At 42.1% G+C, this 18070-nt stretch overlaps 1 protein-coding gene across 2 annotated transcripts in view; it reads right to left on the bottom strand.

Annotated features, from left to right (window-relative positions):
* Nucleotides 1-18070, bottom strand: part of cntn2 (contactin 2) — a 64667-nt gene that overhangs the window by 36558 nt on the left and 10039 nt on the right. For both annotated transcript variants that reach the window (XM_077726297.1, XM_077726298.1), the window contains exons 4-10: nucleotides 15930-16071; nucleotides 13057-13232; nucleotides 8871-8966; nucleotides 5268-5480; nucleotides 3742-3844; nucleotides 621-802; nucleotides 401-537 (exon numbers count right to left, since the gene is read on the bottom strand). In XM_077726297.1, the coding sequence (XP_077582423.1) occupies nucleotides 401-537; nucleotides 621-802; nucleotides 3742-3844; nucleotides 5268-5480; nucleotides 8871-8966; nucleotides 13057-13232; nucleotides 15930-16071 (1049 nt within the window). The remainder of the gene's footprint in view (nucleotides 1-400; nucleotides 538-620; nucleotides 803-3741; nucleotides 3845-5267; nucleotides 5481-8870; nucleotides 8967-13056; nucleotides 13233-15929; nucleotides 16072-18070) is intronic.

Below are 18070 nucleotides of genomic sequence, written 5' to 3'. Positions count from 1 at the left end.
TTTGCATATTAAGGAACATCAATATTTAGGAGGCATTTTCAATGGCGACTCAAGAATTAGGCAATATTCACTTGTGATAAAAGAGGAAATGGCAAGACGCAATGTAGGCACTGTATATATGATATTTGGTGCACTCATTGTCCCTCTAATGTAGATAACTTTTTCGGTGAGAGAAGAAGCGTTGCCCACTGACTTTCGTCATTTTTCACCGCAAACCCCAATTTTCATTTGTTTTCCGGTTGCGAGTTTCAGCGTAGATTTAGAATTTTTTATGAACTTATTTCTTTATATCCCTCAGAACAAAATCCATGATGTAGTGAAGCTGCGAAAGTTGAAGCCGTGACGTGAAGAAGGATTACACTATTAAGTATATAATGCTTTGCCCGTGTGGTATCTGTACCTGTGTAGTAAGTGGCTGTCCGTTGCGGAGCCAGCGGATGGACGGCCGTGGTTTACCAGCTGCGACACAACTCCAGTAAAGTTCTGAACTGATCTCGACTTCAGAATCACTCATCACTTGCAGCCAGCCTGGCTGAGCTGAAGCACACAAATAAGAACCGCATGGAAAATGACTTCCCGAAACGTAATAACAAAAATGTGAAAAGACGTTGGCTGCATACCTTGCACAATGATGCGGCCCTGGTAAACATCAACTCCTTCAGAATTGTAGGCTTCACACTCATAGAGACCCTCATCATCAAAGGAAAGGTCTGGTAAGATGAGCGTGGGACCATCAACACTAGAACCTGCCTTGGACGGCATGAGTCCATCCACCTTTTTCCATCTCAGTTTGGGGACTGGACTTCAAAAGTCGGCGTAAATGTTAGAATAACTATGCACACATTTAACACAGATGATTGGTTTTTGCTCTATTTTCTCTCTTTTTAAAGATATATGTTTTTTTTTTTTTGGGGGGGGGGGGGCAGCTACATTTTAAAGACTATTCGTCTTATTTTGTACATTTTATGTCCTTGTAATTAATGTACAATGGTGCCTGTACTTATGAAATTATTTGGTTCTAGAAATTCTTTTGTAATTTAGATGTTAAGCATTTTACATGTAATTGGCTTAATTTGTCACCCATTCTTTAATATTATAATAGTAATCTTTTAAAAATGATAAAAGTAGATATCCCAATTTTGCATGAATTATTTGTATGCAAATTTATGAATGTATGTAAAAACAGAGCATTTATTATTAAAATGATGCCACAACCCCGAACCAGACAAAACCAAACAATCCAGCTCTTCTGCATTGTCGCCCTCAACCCCTCCTCCCCTACAACCCGTCTCTCCTTCCCTCCTTCCTTCCCTAGTTTGATAAAGTAATTGGCTTCTACAGCGTACTAACCTTCCCGTTCTCAGTGGCTTCATGAATCCCATCAACTCAAAAGGATGGAAAGCTACTGGGGAGTTGGGAGATAATAGGATACTAACTTCAGCGCAATAATATAATAAGAAAAAATATCAAATACCGGAATTGTATTGTAGGGTAGCTTGAGTGAATGAGGCTATCCTGCATGGATTTCATGAGGGAGGTGACTGGCAAATGAACCTGTCTTGCCTGCAAAAGGGCACTCAAGAGGAAAACTATTCAAAGCTGCGAGATCAAAGTATCTGAGGTTGTACTTTGCTGGATCTTTCCTAAATTAGACAGGTTTTGTATCTTGAACAGTAATTTGCATAGCAAAGTTTTTCGTCACATTAAAATTCCGTAGCATTTGTAAGTTGAGATATCAATGTACAGTAATAACTGGACATACGAGTGTCCCAAGATACAAAAATTTGATATACGAAGAAAAATTTTGCCTTGCAATACGAGACAAATTTGAGATTCGAGCATACGAGACGATTTCCAATGTGGCCGCCAAGTGGTCAAGTATGCGAGGGCTGCTTACGAGAACAGCATCGCTCTGTTTTTCTCGCCACATCTCCCTCGGATGAAGGTATGTACAAGCAACGGCTGCTCATGTTGCATTTTTTGCATTAGTAAGTGCAAAATTACACCGTTGCATGTTTTTCACATCTGTTATACCAAATTGGGACACTTTGATCATTTTTAAAGGGCTTGGTTGTTATTTTTTTGTGGACCGTGGAAGGAATTTGAGAATTTGATGAACTACTGCTCTATATAAGAAAAATAAGTAAGGAAAAAAGTTCTGGAAACAATATATATATAGATCAGGGGTCTCCAACCAATTCCACAACGGGCCGCAGTGGGTCCTGGTCTTTGGTTCAACCGATCCGGTGTCGACAGTTTAACCAATAAGGGCTTTCTAAAATAAGTAGCACCTGGCTGCAAACAAGTGATTGCACTTGCAAAAGGTGTTCAGTTTGAGGACCGGTTTGAGACCGCTGATATAGATATATACAAACCTACATATACATACCTACAGTTGGGCATGCAATATTGTTTGGCCCCTTTACTTTCAGTGCAGCGAAGTCACTCCAAAGGTTACGTGAGGATCTCTGAATGATCCAATGTTGAAAGATGATGAATAGAATTGACCTGTGTGTAATCATGTCTCCGTGCTCTGTGATCTCAAGGTTCCAAGATACATATAGTCTTGTGTAAAGTTTGCCTCAAGCTACCTGGGAGACACACCGAACGTGGAAGAAGATGCGCTGGTCAAACGAAACCAAAATCGAACTCTTTGGCCACAATGCAAAAAATGTGTTGGGTTTATTCTGTATTATTATTATACATATATGTGTAGTAAATCATTTCTTTGTTAAATCATTCTTCCTATTGTTCGAAAAGTGCTCGGGGTCATAAACAGTCGTCTGGTCCTCTCACAAGGACTGCTTATCCAAGGATTCTTTATCCGACATCTTACCCAGTCTGGGCTCCGAGGACTGTTTATTCTGGGTTTGCAGATATCTGCCACTTCCATAACACACGTATAGTGTGCATACGTCGTGACGCAATTCGGGCTTCTTTATGTAATTGTTATATGATTGTTAATTGTTATATGATTGTTAATTAAATGTCAATAATTAAATCAGATGTCTGCCTGCAGTGATTGACAATTACATTGGAAGGATAATTATTTATGAACCTATCAATATGTTTGCCGAAAAAGGAACATAGCTCTCATCACTCTAAACACAACATCCCCACTATCAAACATAGTGCTGGCAGACTGATGGTTTGTGCCTGCTTTTCCACAGCAGGGACGGGGAAGATGGATAAAGTTGATGGGAAGATGAATGGAGCAAACGTGACCATTCTTGAAGATGGCCGGGATAGAGATTTATCTTCTAACAGGACAATGATCCAAAACTTAAAGCCCAATTTAAAATAGAATGGTTCACAAATAAACGTATCCACATGTTGGAATGGCCGAGTCAATCGAATCCAATCGAGAATCTGTGGGCAGAGCTGAAGATTGCTGTTCAGAAACAGTCTTCATCCAACTTCGCTGAGTTCAAGCTGTTTCGCAATGATGAATGGGCAAGAATTTCTGTCCCTACATGAGCCAAAATGATAGACATACCCCAACCAACTTGCAGCTGTAATTGCAGCATAATGTGACGCAGGGCCAAATAATATTGCACGCCCCACTTTCTAGTTTATTATATTGGTAGAAAGCTTCTTGAATCATGTCACTAAAGTCTTTTCAATAAAATAATTACATTCATTTTCTGGATATTTTGCTAGATGTTAGGTATATTTTCAAAATAACCCTGATAGTAAGTTACCCGAGTGAAAGGCATGGGATTAAAACATTTTTCAACTTACTTTCCATAGGCGAAGCACTCTAAATGGGCAGTGTGTCCAGCAAGGGTGTAGGTCTCAGCTGGGAAGCCTACTTTGATGCTTGGCGCTGACTTCTTTGGATTGGCTAAAGTCAAACCAGCAGTGCATTTGAATTTATAACTGTTTTCTGTATAGATCTAGTGATGTATAGAAATTTTGAAATAATATGGATTGGTTTCTTGCTAGAGCACTTAAACCATTGAATTTGAAATATAAATCAATTCTGAGAGCATTTTGTGCCAGTAAATGTGTATAACATATAAGGATGGTCCTGCTGCCCTCTGGCAGGCGCTATGGAATCATACCATCCAAAACAAACAGACTCAGGGACAGTTGCTTCCCAATTTGTTATGAGTGCACTGTAAGGTGAAGCTTTAAATGACATTGTATTTGTAAAATGTCAATAAAGGCATTCAATTCAAATTCACAGCAAGTGCTGTACATCTAAATGTAGTAATAATACAATACATTTGGAAGCACCTGTCAGACCCTGAAGGAAAGTGAAACTTCTTTTTTAAAATCAATAATGATAATGATACAAAAATAGTATTAAAACAAAAACACACAAAATTCATTGCACATCTTAAGTGAGTAGGCAATCTTAAAGAAGTGAGTTTTGACTTTGCACTTTAAAGTGGAAAGACATGGTGAGTTGTGAATATCAAAATTGCAGTTGCAGAGTTCAAAGTTGGGGAGCAGAGTAAACGGAGACCCAGCTTTCCATGGTGTTAAGACATGACGTGGTCAGAGGAGGAAGGCTATGAGAGATGATTTTAGTTGAAATGGGGATGTGGACGAGGTCAGACCGATTTGGAGGTGAAAGATCAAGAATAACTTGAGAAAGAACAGTTTGAATTAAATTCTGATTTTGACCTGTTGAAGCTCGAGATAACCAGGCTGAGGATCAAAGCGGAGATCAGATGAGATAGGGAAGGGTGGAGTCAATTGGGTGCATTTGGTCGCCGGTCAAATGGTGACAGAGTTTACTGTTGAAGCCAGCTCTCAAAATTATATACACGAGAGAGAGTTTAAAAACTAAGCGAGAGAGTTTAATATATAAGAGAGAGAGTTTAATATCTAAGAGAGAGAGAGTTTAATATCCAAGAGAGAGAGTTTAATATCTAAGTACATTTGACTGGGGACCAAAAGACCGGCGACCAAAAGGCCGGCGCCCAAACGCCCGGTCACGAGTCAATTGATAGGGGAAACAAAAGGAATGTTTGACCGAGATGGAGACACTGCTAACTTTGGATGAAGTACATTTTGGGCCGACCAGAAGAACTTTGCCATTGTTGAATGTCATGAATTCGGACGAGAACCAGGCATCGATTTTTGGTATAAAAAGAGGTGGGGGAGGAAGATGATAATATGGTCGCAGTTCTTCTGCAATGCTCGGTCCACTGTGTCAAAGTTTTCGACTGTGTTGAAATAATACTTTGCAGGCTTTGTAATGTATGGAGTGGCAACTACTGCAAGAGTGTCAGCAAGACATTGAGGTTTCATCTTACCTTCTGCTAAAACAGTGAGTTGGTTAGCTTTGCTGAATGTACTCTTTGTACTAATTTCCATGTTGATGGTAGTGAAGCAGAAGTAGTTTCCAGTATCGTTGGGCTCCGCTTTGGCAAGGTAAAGATTACCGGTTACCTGGGAAACAAACCAACGACTATCATCTTTCTTTATGAAGTTGGGAAACTCATTGAGTAGCCATCGGTAGGATAAAGCTGTAAAAAGAAAAGATAGTTTTTATCACTGATCAAGCAAAATGCTGATATACAAGCAATATACATATATATTTGGATTCCTAAGATGGCGGCACGCACGTACACAACGGCACTATGCTCTCCAGTTTGGTGTCGTCTGTTATATTACAGTCGCCAGGATTTAACTACTCTCGGAAGGAGATGCGATACAGTGTTCCCTCGCCACTTCGTGGTTTAGCCACTGCGGACTCAGAGCTTCACAGATTTTTTGGGGAAAAAAAATAAAAATATTACCCCAATAACCGCGATAACCGAGGGAACAGTATATCCAAATTCACAACAGACTACCAACGGAGACTACGATATCCCCGAGGACATTGTGACCTCCGGGATCTCCGTGGATGGTCAGCCCACTCGGAGTACGTCGGAGGCGGCAAAGAGAGAAAGCAAAAGCGCGGATGGCGGGCGGGCCTGCCTGCTAAGCTAAAACAACAACCACACAGAGCACCGGTTCCGAGTATCTTCGCCAGATCCATCACCCACAAAATGGATGAGTTGGAACTTGAGATTGCTACCAATAGCTTTGTTAGGAACTGTAACATTATTCTCATGGCGGAAACGTGGCTACACCCGCAAATCCCTGACGACGTGGTATCGCTAGCTAGCCCAACGCTACTTCGAAACGATCATTCAAAAGAATTAACAGGCAAAAGCAAAGGAGGGGGACTTTGCGTGTTTATAGACAATGAATGGTGTTGCGACAGTAAGATCATTAACACTAACTGCTCCCTGGAGCTATTGGCAATACGGAGCAGGCCCACATATGACTATAACGGCCATCATAGTGATGGCGATCTATAATCCTCTGGATGCCAACATCAACACGGCACTTAACCTCCGGCTAACGGCTGTACTCTATTGTCGCTGGTGACTTCAACAAAGCGTGTTTAAAGACTGTTCTGCCTAAGTTTATTCAGTACGTGAAGTGTCACACTAGAGGAGACAAAACTCTTGACGATGTTTATTCTAATATCAAACATGCTTATAAAGCCACTTCCCTCCCTCACCTGGCTGGATCAGACCATCTCTGCCTGTCCCTCACCCCCGCTTACACTCCACTCCGGAGGCTAACAATGCCACAAATAAAGATAATAAAAAACGTGGGCCGAGGACGCCCTTTCTCAGCTGCAGGACTGTTTTTCCTACACTAACTAAGTTTTCGAACACCACGACCTCCAGGACTACACGGACACTGTACTTTCCTACATCAAAAACTGCATGGACAAAGTCAGTTAATAAACTGATACAGGGTTTTCCTAACCAAAAACCGTGGATGGCCAAGGAGACACAGGAACTCATAAAATGCCAGAACACCGCCTTCAGATCAGGGGACAAGGTACAATACAGCGCTGCCAGAGCAGAGCTGAAGAGAGGCATTAAAAAGGCCAAGGCAGCATATATAAAGAAAATTGAGGAGCACTTCACAGGAAATAACCCAAAGAAGATGTGGCAGGGAATACGACGTATTACCAATTACAATAACAATAATACATCTGTTCACGCAGATGCCTCACTAGCTGAGGATCTGAACCGTTTCTTTGTCTGCTTTGAGACTGACAAATCAGACCCCCACCCCACCTTGCAGCAGTACAATGAAATTTCAGGAACAGGTAGTGAGACTGTTAATGCTGTCTGTGAACACCAGGAATGCTGGTGACCCTGACGAAGTACCTGGGAAGGTGCTCAAAGCCTGTGCTGACCAGCTGGCTGGGGTTTTCACAAAAAAATGTCAATGGCTCCCTGCAACATTCTATCATTCCATCCTGCCAGAAATCTGCCACCATTATCCCTGTCCCTGCTTTGAAAAGTTAGTCGACCGCCATATCAGGAATACAATCCCTCCCTCAGTTGACCCTCACCAGTTTGCCTATAGAGCAAGCATGTCCACTGAGGATGCTATTGTCAATGCTCTACAGACAGCACTGAGCCACCTGGAACACCATGGGAATTACATGAGGATGCTTTTCATTGACTATAGTTCAGCCTTCAACACTACCAGACATTCTGACTGACAAACTTTCCCACCTTGGACTATCCTCTTCCATCTGCTGCTAGATAAAGAACTTCTTAGCCAACCACAAACTGATAGACATGGTCCCCCCCTCTCTTCCTCCATTGCACTGAACACTGGCTCCCCCCAAGGCTGTGTACTGAGTCCTCTTCTGTACTCTCTGTACACATACGACTGTTCACCAACCCACCAGTCTAACTCCATCATCAAATTTGCTAATGACACCACTGTGGTCGGAGTCATCTCAGGAGGGGATGAGTTGGCCTACAGAGATGAGGTCAACAAACTGTCTTTGTGGTGCTCGGTGAACAATCTCACACTGAACACCACAAAAACTAATGAAATAATCCTGGACTTTCGCAAACACAGCACAAAACTGGTCCCACTCATAAATGGAGTATGGTGTGTGGACAGGGTCCAGTCCTTTCAATTCCTAGGGGTCCACATCACAGATAAGCTCTCCTGGTCTACAAACACCACGGCATTAGTGAAGTAGGCCCAGAAACGACTCAATTTCCACACGGTACTCAGGAGGGACAACTTGGACACTAAGCTTCTGGTAACCTTCTATAGACCCATTGTGGAGAGCATCCTGGCATCCTGAATCACAGTGTGGTACGCTGGAAGCACAGCAGCAGAGAAAAAGGCCATGCAGAAATGGATTAACACTGCCCAGAAGATCGTCGGCTGCTTTCTGCCCTCACTGGAAGACATTACCCGCCCTCGTTACCTCAGCAGTGCCAGGAACATCATCGGGGACCCGTACCAACCTGATCATAATCTGTTCCAGCTGCTGCCCTCTGGCAGACGCTAGAGGTCCCACAAAGTACGGACAAATAGGCTTAAGGACAGTTTTTCCCCCACATCCATCAGGACTCTAAACTTGCGGTAACACGACACACAATCCCTTCTGTGTAATAACTTATCTATATTTAATATGAAAAGATGTTGGGCGGTGATCTGCCTCCTACTAGTTGACTGAAGGTAAGTGAAAGACAGTGAGACGTAAGTGATCCGCTTGGGGGGTGATGCGATGTATCCAAATTACGAGTCAGAAATGATCACTTATTTAGGTCTTTCGCAACAAAAAAAAAACGCACCTTATGGAGAACCACTAACAATTTCGTCATTCATCATCTGGGTATGATGACAATTAGGCTTTAGTTGTTGTTTGTTGAGTCAATGATGATGACAAAGCATATATCCGATTAATATAATATATTATATTTATTATATTATATATTATACATAGTGTGAATTTACTTAATGTTCAAGTAAGTAATTCTGTATTTTTGTAAGTGTGTAATTTGCATGACAATGGTTTAATATTAAAATTATACCTGGATAATGCAGAGGTGGCTGGCATGCTAGAAATGTTCCAAGGCCTTCATAAGCTGTCAGAGGACTCCTGCTGTCTGGAGGAAAGTCGTGAAGGTCTACAGAAAACATGCATCATACAGAAAAACAACAAAGATTACCATCTCCAACATACTTCATAAATCTAGTTTACAATGTCACAATTACTCAAATTCAAAGACATGGCATCGTATGAAAAATCCTACACAGCTGGTTGAATGTATATTAAAACATCATGAAATAATTTTAAATAGCCTTTTGAACCAAGACCCAACACACTGTACTAAATATTATTTAATGGCTGAATGAAAAATCCCATATTTTATGGCTCTGTCAGTCTTTTCCAGTTTCTTTTAAGAGAAAATGACATGCCTTTTTCATTAGTAAATTTAAAAAGGGATATACCTGTATGCTTCCTTCAGTCTTTTCATGAAGAAAAAAATCAACAGAAAAACTGCCAAAAAATTACGTCCTTCAACAATAAAATGTTTCTTAATATCAAGATTAATGCAGAAATGAAAATACCGGATTAAACAACTGAAAATGCAATAATGTAATTTTTCTTGTCTGATCCTAGCAATTACTGTTTTCAAATAGCAAATTGGCGAAAAAAAAACTTTTTGGTGCTCTCATTGTTCTTTAAATGAAAAATAAATATGAATGAAAAAATGTATTCAAATGAAATTGAAAATCTATGGTACAAAATATTACTTGCATTAAAGAAAAACACTTGTGTGGAAACAAAAGTAAGAATTTAGTTGAAATAAAAACTTGTAAGAAGTTTTATAGTGCCTTCATTGATTATATTATTTTATTACTGCCACACTTTCGACCAGAAATTTGTTTAATAAATTTACCAATTTTGTCATACCCAGCTGGGTATAATGACAATTAGGCTTTTGTCGAGTCAATGATGATGACAAAGCCTATGTCCGATTATTAATATTATTGGAGCCTCTGCCCAGTCCTCCTGAGAGGGGGTTTGCCTGCTTACAGGTCAGACTTCAGATGCAACAGCTAATAGCGATTACCATCAGCCAGCTTTAAAAACCCAGTGGATGCTCCACCACGTCGCCTGATCAACTTGTCTGGTTTACCCGTCAGTTTATTCTCGGTTACTAATCATTTCTATTTTGACCATCGTCTCATAATCTTTCTTTTGCTTCCAAGACCTGATTTGCACGCCCACTGTCGGATACCTTAGCTTTCTGTGACACCCTCTAACTGCCAACTGTTAGGCATCCATGTTTATCTTTACGTTGGTCGCCACCACTTCACCTGGCAAACCCCCACATTCTAATAAACGTGTCACTTATTCACTCAATGTTTCTCGCTACTTGCTTCAGACCACTCGCCCACCTTCCGCAGTCCGTAACAATTTCTATACAGATGTTTTCCTTTTACCTCTATAGGCATGTATTCTGCCTCCCACGATTTAACATTTTTTATGCGCTCCTCAAGCACTGGACATTCCAGTGAGTTTGCGAGCTATCATTGGATTGTGAGAAATTAAGTATTGAAGCCTCTAAACATAACACCCTAAATAGAGCACGCTTAGCGAACTGGATGGAAGGAAGCCACGGTGAGGGTGGATTTTTTTCCAGAAATGCGAGCCCTGGGCAACTTTACGGAAACTGCGATCGACTTTAGCCGAAAATAGAACTTGCTAAGGGGACTGGACGGCCAGGAGCCTCGTGGTCGCAGAGCTAATGAGGAATTTCTCTGAAATGTGTCAAAGTGCAAGCTCCAAGCGACGTTAGAGCGGACGACGTTGCCTTCATCCTGCTCTCTGGGCAGCTAAGATGGCGAGACGCCGCAGAGGAGAAAAGTGGAAATTGAGTTTCCTCTTAAGTTCGGGTAGTGGGCTGACGTCATTGCTCTTACCTGAAAATAGAGCTCTCTGGGCGGGTAACAAGGCTGGCCCGGAGGAGCGAAGTGGATGTTTAATTTACCCCAAAACAATGACGGCGATAAAGATTAATGTGGACTTGGAACTTTGAGAAATCGGCACAAAACTTTCAATATGACTCATCTTAAACTTCTGGTGAGGTAATTGCAATTTATGTCATTTAAAAATCATTGGGTTCTCATCAAGATAGACATATTTCTTGACTTCTTTACTTATGATATTGACCCTAATAATATGCTTTTGATTTATTCCAGAAATACAACGTGATGATTTGTCTCAAGATTTTCCCTTCAAAGTAACACATTTGTACTCCTTATTAAAACCATAAATATAGAGGTGAAAATTGAGAATGAGGTGGAGGCTTATACGTGAGAAATTGTAAAATTAAACAAGTTTAAGGCAATTTTAGGGGTGCGGCTTATACGTGCAGGCGCTTTATATGGGAATAAATACAGTAGCAAAAATCGAGGGATCACTGTGGTACCTTGTATGTATTGAGCACGTTGGTTAGCCCTATAGTTTCCATAATTCTTGTAACTTCTTAACTGATTTGTTTTCCTGAATACGATTCGGCACTTCCTTGTTCCACCTTTACCTTTTACTTTCTGATGACACCGCCAGGACTCTCATAGGTTTCCAGAAGGAAACAAGCTACTCTCTAAGCCGTCGGCTATAATCTTACATATTTACATGTATACAGTAATCCCTCTAATATTGCGGTTAATGTGGACCAGACATAAAAAAAATGCAAAGTAGGGTCACCCGTATTAAAAAATTATATATGTTTTTTTTGTTTCTTCCAGGTCCTAGGGCAAGGGTGTCTTCTGGTTACGAGTTTCAGCATGGAAAGTCGATGACCATCTCCTTTGTCTTACTGGTGTTGATGTAGAGGGGGTTTTGCCTACACCAGTCAACAAAGGCTTTGATGACTCCACTGTACTCCTGAATCTGTTAAAGAACTGATTCAATTCATTGGCCCACTCCCTGTCTCCGGACTCCGGGTCTCTCTCATTGTTGCCTCTCCGGAGTTGGTTCTCTAGCTTCGTCCTGTAGATTGTCTTTCCCTTCCCTATCCCTCTCTTCAGCTCCTTCTGGACCATTTTAAGACTCTCTGTCTCCCCATACCTAAAAACCCTCTTCTTCTTGTTCAGGAGGGCCCTTAGATCCCTGGTGATCCACGCATTATTGTTGGAGAAACAAAGGACCTTCTTGGAAGGTACAATGTTCTCAACACCGAAGTTAATATAATCTGTGAGTGCTCTTATTGATAATTTTGATATTCAAAATTTAGATATAAATGCTCTTACATTGTCAATGCAATTACAAACTCACACTCTGTCACGATTATAAATTTGAGAGCGAGAGATTACCTGGTTGTCTCTCTCTCTCTGTCCCTCATGACTATAATTTGACAGCGAGCGAACCCGGCGACCACACGTCCTTTCGACCAAATGTCCGGCGGCGAACCCGTCGACCAAACGTCCGTTCGAAGGAACGCCCGTCCGAAGGAACGCCCGTCCGAAGGAACGCCCGTCCGAAGGAACGCCCGTCCGAAGGAACGCCCGTCCGAAGGAACGCCCGTCCGAAGGAACGCCCGTCCGAAGGAACGCCCGTCCGAAGGAACGCCCGTCCGAAGGAACGCCCGTCCGAAGGAACGCCCGTCCGAAGGAACGCCCGTCCGAAGGAACGCCCGTCCGAAGGAACGCCCGTCCGAAGGAACGCCCGTCCGAAGGAACGCCCGTCCGAAGGAACGCCCGTCCGAAGGAACGCCCGTCCGAAGGAACGCCCGTCCGACGGAACGCCCGTCCGAAGGAACGCCCGTCCGAAGCAACGCCCGTCCGAAGGAACGCCCGTCCGAAGGAACGCCCGTCCGAAGGAACGCCCGTCCGAAGGAACGCCCGTCCGAAGGAACGCCCGTCCGAAGGAACACCTGTTCGACCGAACGCGCGTTCAACTCCCCAAAGACGTAACACATTGTTTGGTTATCTTAGTTGTAGAACAGGGGTGGCCAACTCCGGTTGTCAAGAGCCACTATCCGGTATGTATTCCATATCTCCCTCCAACAACACATCTGAATTAAATAATCGGGATCAGCATCAAGCTTCTGGACAGCGTGCTGATAAGTTGATCATCTGATTCAGGTGTGGTAGAGGAGAGAGATCTGGAAAAAAGACCAGATAGTGGCTCTCGAGGACCAGAGTTGGCCACCTCTGTATTTGAATATAAAGAAAACGTAACAGAAAAGTCCTTCATTTACTTACAGCCAAACTTGAGGTTAGCTGCTCTGCTGATGATAGTTCCACAGCGGTTGATGGCTAAACACTGATAGGAACCTGTGTCTCTACCAGACTCTGGTCTGCTGATGACCAGGTTTCCAGCAACCAGAGTGTAGCGAAGGTCTAAGCCGAGTGGCACCTCCGTCCCATTCAACAACCACCTATAAGTCATAGAATAAATTTTAAAAATGCCATAAAAAAGTATATGGAGATACTCACAATATTGTACTATATGTTCTGAATTATAAGGCTCATTGTTAGGCGCACCTTCAATGAATCGCTTATCTTGACATTTGTTTCCTATATTAGCTCTAATGCAATATAAGACACAGTAGTAGTAGCAGTGGTGGTGGTATGTGGTGATAGCACAGCCATACCTCTACTTACGAATGCCTTTAGTCATGAAATTGTAGGTTACGAAAACTTTTTCTGTGAAAATGAGTGACTCGAGATACGAAAAAGATCCAAGGTACGAAATCCCTCAAAAAATAAATGCATTCCTTATCCGTCATTTTGTTTTGAAAATATTGTCACGGATGCATTGATTCTCACTTTAGAACATGGTTACCCTCGACTGAAATCTTATTTCATCCCTCTCATTCTATCTCAAATAATGCATTCAATTCAATTCAATAGGCTGTCTCACAAAAACCACCTGTCCACCTCGGCTAAATGCTCCCCTTATTAATGATCGCAATTCCACTTATTAAGCTATTAAAAACGGTACAAATGCAAAGCAGTGCCTATTTTCACATACATATATGGCACACGTAAAAGTCTAAAATGTATTACAAAGTGGATGGCTTTCGGCTCTGCTAGGATGGGCTCAACATCGCCAATTCACTTATTTTGTAAAACGGTTATCCAGTCCATGAAGTTTCCTCCAAGCAGAATTAAGGGTACGCCCGGTCGCCCCCTCCCAAACCATATCAATTAAGTTCAAGTACACAACAATGTCGAAGCTGTGCTTCCAAAAATCTGGAAGGGTAAGATGGGTGTTATATCCGTGATCTTAAAACACCTTTTGAAAAGAAATTTTGTGTAAAGTTTTTTAAAAGTTGAAATGACCTGCTGGTCCATAGACTGGAGGATCAAATCAAATAACATTTTTAAAAGAAGCAAACTATCACACCATTGCCGCAGAATCAATACATTTTTATATACGCCCGCCCCAATGTTTCCACCACTAAAAATTTCTTGCCTCCCTCTTACCACCCCATTAATATTTTTTCGAGATCCACCCACTGAAAACAAGGATGGGTAATTAAATGGGCTATGAGAGAAATGTGAATAGTTGCATACATTCGTTGACTATTTTTACTGCTTAACCACACAAGGGTTGCAGGGATGTTGAAGCTTAACCAACTTAACCTGTGCAAGCGTCACAGTACACAATGGAAATATTTGGTTTGAACTGGGCCTGAAAGTGGGTGGCTATCACAATTCTGCCTTTTCAGTCTAAGCAAAACAACTGTAGCTATGAGTTTTGTAATTTTGATGAGTGTACATTTCAGCCTAATGGGCGAGACACACCGTTCACGTTCAATTGATTTTCTATGAAACTATACAGTAATACCTTGACATACGAGTGCCCCGACATATGAGGAATCTGAGATACGATATATTAATGATGTCCAGTCCTTCCTGAAAATGTCTCTGACAGTAAATCTGCAACCAATTTAATTTCTTCTCATGCTTCAGACATTGTGGGTTGACAAAACTGCTATTAAATCAACACAACAATATATTTGCTTGTGCAGCTCACTACATAGTTTGTTAGCACTGGCAAGTCTACTCTATCACTAGCCAATCATAGTTAGTCAAAATGCTGACGTTACCCTACGCCTGCGAGAAGGCCTTGGTGTCGCCAACTCGAAATCTGATTGGTTAAAGCAAGTTTTATCGGCGCTTATTTTATGCTGCAGGGCCTGCAAAACTGATTGTGAAGGCCTCCAAGTAGATTTCTGACCTGGCAACAAGTAATGGCTGAAATTTGATTGGTTAAATCAGGGGTGTCAAACATACGGCCCGTGGGCCGGATCCGGCCCGTCTGGTGGTTTGGTACGGCCCAGTGAAGAAAGCTGCATTGTATAAACAAATATGATTTTTCTTTAAAATGTGTAGCTCTTGTATTATCCGCTAGGGGACGCAGTGTTTTAGTACGTGCAGACAACATAAATTGACATTTATTTATGTTCTTATGTTATTCTCTTGTTCATAATATATTGTTCGTAATGTAAAAGGAAAAATCTGTTAATACACATTTTGATAATTTACTCATTCTTTGCACTAATTATTAGTATTAGTGACTAATACAAAGGAAAAAAAGTGGGCTTGTTATTTCTATGTCATTTTGCAATGAGTTTACTGCTCCGGCCCGCTTGATCTCAAATTAAGCTGTATTCGGACGCAGACCAAAGGGAGTTTGACACCCCTGGGTTAAATGCTTTGCAACCAGGGGGGAAAGCAATTAAAGGAAGCTGACACACAATTTGGAATTAATTAATAAGTATTAATGGACAAAATATAATCGACATCAGTTTGTGATTCAGAAATATTTTTTAGGCCAGCAGAGAAAGACTTGCAGGCCCTGAAGGTCCACAACTGCCCAGAGCTCAGAACATGGTTGAACACAGTCTTCAAGTCCTTAAAGCAGAAGTGGAATGGTCGGGCAAAATTATTATGAATGTTCCCCAACATTCAAGTAAGACTAAAAATTGTAGCAAGCTTTAGGTCATCATCAACATTTTAGCCCGTTTCATTGCATGTTTCCATCAGCTGCAATTAGCTGGTATTAACTCAGCTTGATCATGGGTCATGATACTATCATAAATCTGTGACTGTGTTAGGCTACCTACCTGTATGAAGCAGCTGGACTGGCCCTGGCTTGACAGCTGAGAACCACTTTTCCTTCAGTGAGGCCTTCTGGGTAAATTAAATTGCTCGGTTGTTCTTCAAAGACTGGACCAGTATCATGACCAGACACACACACATCACCACCTGCAAATATATATATTTTTAAAATCATGAAGTTTTAACTACAACAAAAAAGGATTAGAGTCACTACGGGGATTAGATATAAAACCAAAATCAAAATAATTATAAGCGCTGACTAATAATGAAAGAAAAGAAGAATACCATATTTTGACGACTATAAGGCGCACATAAAAGTCTTACATTTTCTCAAAAATAGACAGGGCGCCTTATAATCCGATAAAATAAAATAAATCAGTCGATAGCACAACAACGCCAAGCAGCCCCTGACTCTACTATTTCCCCCTAGTTAAAGTACTGCGCAATGGCTTCTGGGATATATATAGTTTTTGTGTCAATACACCCAATGGATTGTGACCTGGCGATCGGCATGAACACAGTTGCGAAACATGGAGGATAGCCTTGGAATTGTTACGCTAGCCACTAGATAGCTACTATTTGCGAATGGATTGTGGCCTGGCGATCGGCATCAACACAGTTGCGAAACATGGAAGATAGCCTTGGAATTGTTACGCTAGCCACTAGCTAGCTACTATTTGCGATTGGATTGTGGCCTGGCGATTGGCATCAACACAGTTGCGAAGCATGGAAGACAGCCTTGGAATATTTACCCTAGCAACTAGCTAGCTACTATTTGCGAATGGATTGTGGGCTGGCGATCGGCATCAACAGTTGCGAAGCATGGAAGACAGTCTTGGAATAGTTACGCTAGTTACTAGCTAGCTACTATTTGCGAATGGATTGTGGCCTGGCGATCGACATCAACAAAGTTGCGAAGCATGGAAGACAGCCCTGGAATAGTTACGCTAGCTACTAGCTAGCTACTATTTGCGAATGGATTGTGGCCGCCTGGACAAATGTATACCTCCTGTACTCCCTGTACACATACGACTGCACACCAGCCCACCAGTCAAACTCCATTATCAAATTCGCCGATGACACCACTGTGATCGGACTCATCTCAGGCGGGGATGAGTCGGTTTACAGAGACGAGGTTGGCATGTCAGACTAAAATTAATCTGCATTAAGTGTCTTTTTGGTGCTCGGCGAACAATCTTACACTAAATACCACAAAGACTAAAGAAATTATCGTGGACTTTCGCAAGCGCAGCACAGACCTGGCCCCACTCCACATTAACGGAGTATGTGTAGACAGGGTCCAATCCTTCAAATTTCTGGGAGTCCATGTCACGGATAGGCTTTCCTGGTCTACAAACACCACAGTGGTAGTGAAGAAGGCCCAGAAACGACTCAACTTTCTCAGGGTACTGAGAAGGGACAAATTGGACACCAAGCTTCTAGCAACCTTCTACAGAGCCACTGTGGAGAGCATCCTGACTTACGGCATTACAGTGTGGTATGCCAGAAGCACGGCAGAAGACAAAAAAGCCATGCAGAGGGTGATAAACACTGCCCAGAAGATCGTCGGCTGCTCTCTGCCATCACTAGAAGACATTGCCAACCCCCGGTACCTCAGAAGAGCCGGGTCCATTGTTGGAGACCCATATCATCCTGGACACGGCCTGTTCCAGTTGCTTCCATCTGGCAGACGCTACAGGTCCTACAAAGCACGGACAAACAGGCTCAAGGACAGCTTTTTCCCAACAGCCACCAGGACTCTGAACCTGCAGCAACACGTGACGTGACGACAACACAAATCCCTTCTATGAAACTAAGTCGCAATGAAATAACAGGAAGTTTGTTTGGCGTGGATCTGCCTTCCACAGGCTGACTGAGGGAGGGTAAGTGTAAAGACTGTGAGAGGAAAGTGATCCACCTTATTCTTGTTGGCATCGGCAGTCGCCGGATTGATGGCGCTCAAGGCGGAGAGCTAACAAGTATGAATATGTCATTAATAAATGTCATAAATATGTCTTGCCTGGAAAGACGAACTTGTGGAGAAGCACTATACAATTTCGTCATACGCTGCTGAGGGTATGATGACTACTAGGCTTTTTGTCAAGTCAATGATGACGACAATGCCTGTCTGATTTTCATTTCTTTT

This window comes from Stigmatopora nigra, chromosome 10, assembly GCF_051989575.1.
Source record: "Stigmatopora nigra isolate UIUO_SnigA chromosome 10, RoL_Snig_1.1, whole genome shotgun sequence".
NCBI classification, from domain to species: Eukaryota; Metazoa; Chordata; class Actinopteri; order Syngnathiformes; family Syngnathidae; genus Stigmatopora; species Stigmatopora nigra.
This window is presented reverse-complemented; position numbering and strand designations above follow the sequence as displayed.